Source organism: Geospiza fortis, unplaced genomic scaffold (genome assembly GCF_000277835.1).
Source record: "Geospiza fortis unplaced genomic scaffold, GeoFor_1.0 scaffold425, whole genome shotgun sequence".
In the NCBI taxonomy this organism is placed as follows: domain Eukaryota; kingdom Metazoa; phylum Chordata; class Aves; order Passeriformes; family Thraupidae; genus Geospiza; species Geospiza fortis.
In genome coordinates this window covers 1562550-1564853 of record NW_005054387.1, presented here as the reverse complement: position 1 = coordinate 1564853, position 2304 = coordinate 1562550, and the positions used below count along the sequence as shown (strand labels likewise).

The 2304-nt window shown below is 53.6% G+C and overlaps 1 protein-coding gene across 1 annotated transcript; it reads right to left on the bottom strand.

Moving 5' to 3' along the window:
- Nucleotides 1-1059: 1059 nt before the first annotated feature.
- Nucleotides 1060-1976, bottom strand: LOC115948385 (C-C motif chemokine 5-like). The gene is made up of 3 exons (XM_031060679.1): nucleotides 1855-1976; nucleotides 1548-1656; nucleotides 1060-1365 (listed from the first exon to the last, which is right to left on the bottom strand). Exons 1-3 carry the CDS (start codon nucleotides 1925-1927, stop codon nucleotides 1272-1274), a joined length of 276 nt encoding a protein of 91 aa, XP_030916539.1. The 5' UTR covers nucleotides 1928-1976; the 3' UTR covers nucleotides 1060-1271.
- Between the last annotated feature and the right edge of the window lie 328 nt (nucleotides 1977-2304).

The following is a 2304-nucleotide window of genomic DNA, read 5'->3' as shown; positions in this document are numbered from 1 at the left end:
CCTGTTATCCCTGTCCCCACCAGCAGGATCTGCTCTGCACTGCTGCCTTGGATCCTCCTCCACCGCTCAAGGGCGTTGGAATCCCTCTGTGTGATGTCCTGGCCTGCTGCAGATTGATGATCCCATCTCGTTTTGCCTCATCAGCACATTTCCTCTGCCTTCTCCTGCTTTGTGTGCCAAGGTCATTAATGCAAATGTCAAGCAGGATATTTTTTGAGGCAGAAACTCAAGGAACTGTGTGGGTCAGCCCCTGTGAGTGTGACACAGCCCCTTCCAGCTGAAGCAATTACCATGCCCCTTGCAGGCAGCTCTTCACCAAATTTACTCTTCACATGCCAGTCACATCTTCTCTGCCTTTGCTCATAATTTACTATCTGGCCTTAATTCAAGTGTCTTCCTGGGGCCCAGATGAGTGAAATCTACTGCATTTCCTTCAGCACAAATACCTCTGAACTTACCAAAGGCAGCTATTAGGTGTGGTATTTCAAAGATGTCAGGATAATAAGTTCACACAAAAATAGCTTCCATTATATCAATGTGCCTGTAGAGGAAGAGTTGGGTGGCACAGAAATTTGGGTCCCCATGTCCTGTGTCCTGTTTGCTGTCTGGTGGTGTCACCAGTGGTGTGGGACAATGGATCTGCAGCTCAACTTTATTATTTTTATAGCCATTTGCTGATGGATTCAGCAAATGAGAGTAATGTTGCTGTTTTAGCTGTTCCTAAGTGATGTTTTCCTTCATCAGGGACTCAGGAGCTGCTGTGAAGGGGCAGGGTCAGGCCAGGTGATCCACGCTGACCAAAGGATTTTCCATCCCATAGAAAATCATACCCCAGCTCTCCTGTGGTACCACAGGTGCTTCCAGAACATTCCCCAAACAAGAGCCACCACTGGCAGCCCCAGGTGAGACACAGGTGTCACCTGTGGGGACAAATTGGGTGGCACCAGGCTGAGAACAGCAAACCCAGGGGTCCCCATGGTCCCTTCTCCCACCTTGGAGCAAGGAGGCATCAAAACTGACCCTTCATTAACAGACACGTGGATGTGATTGAAATGTTCTTTATTTTTAGTGTATTATTCTGACATAGTTTAAATAATTTTTAGAAATTATTTTTAAAAATAATGCTTAGAAAAACAATATTTAGTTTAACTTAAATAAGTTAAATAAAATAATTTTCTCCTTTGAAGAAGGCTGGGGGGTCAAATCCTCTCTGTTGTGCCCGAGTCTGGAAGCTGTGCAGGGGTGGGGTTGTGGCTGTCAGCAGGGAAGGCTCAGTTTCCTGGGCTCTGGAAGTGCTTCAGGAGCTCCTGCACCCATTTTTCCTGTGGATCTGCACACAGCTGCTTCTTCTTCAGGGTGACCACGCTGCCAGGACAAAACCTGCCTTGAGCTGCTGGGCTGGGGCAGCGGCATCTGGGTGCCAGCAGCAGCACCCTGAGCGTCCCATGGGTGTCCCCAGGTCCTCCCTGGCAGTGCTGGCACTGCTGGGTGCTCACATCACACCCCTGTGTGTCCCCAGGTCCCCCCTGTCCCCCCTGGGTACTCACATCACCCCTGGCTGGCTGCAGGAGCTGCTGGTGTTGAACACGGAGCTGACGCGGCGCCGAGGGATGGGCTGCCTCTGGTAGCTGAAGCAGCAGGTGCTGGGGACACCATCTGTGAGGGCAGGGGACACACACACATGGCCCTGGTGAGAGCCCGGCACAGCCTCTGCCCCCTCCAGGGATCTCCACATCCCCTGGCAGAACCCCCAGCTCCAAACCTCAGCGTGACACAGACCCCCCCCAAACCCTCCCCAGAGCCACCCTGCCAGGGCTGGGACTCTCCAGGAGGACACAGCGATGCTGGACTCACCAAGGTGACCTTCAGCTGGGGAGCAGGTGGCCAGGAGGAGCAGAGTGGCCAGGGTGGCTGCCAGGACCTTCATGGTGCTGTGGGCTCGGAGAGGAGCTGGAGCTGGAGCTGGGGAGGCTGCAGGACTCTGTCTGTGGCCCTGGGGCCGTGCTCCCCTTTTATCCCCATCCCAGGGGCGGGTGCAGGGTTTCAGAGAAGGAAAGTGAGAGCATCATACCAGGAAAATTATGTCAGGACCACCCAGTTTTTGCTGAGCTGGAAAAGGCAACGAAACCGCAGAAGGGGAAGCGCCGTCCATGAGGCTGCAGCTTCCGAGGTGCTCCTTGGGTGCCTGGTGCTCCCAGACTGTGTCAGGGCTCTGCAGCAGCTCTGGTGGTGCTGGCAGAAGAGCCCTGCCAGGAGATAGGTGCCAACTTCTCCCTGGGTTTGCCACAAATGCCACTTTTCACC

Excerpts from the sequence above, each read along its gene's own strand:
- LOC115948385 (XM_031060679.1), bottom strand. The coding sequence starts at position 1,927 with ATGAAGGTCCTGGCAGCCACCCTGGCCACTCTGCTCCTCCTGGCCACC. Across the intron at positions 1,657-1,854 it reads CCCAGCTGAAGGTCACCTTG|ATGGTGTCCCCAGCACCTGC; the intron begins GTGAGTCCAGCA and ends CTGCCCTCACAG. Across the intron at positions 1,366-1,547 it reads TGCAGCCAGCCAGGGGTGAT|CGTGGTCACCCTGAAGAAGA; the intron begins GTGAGTACCCAG and ends TTGTCCTGGCAG.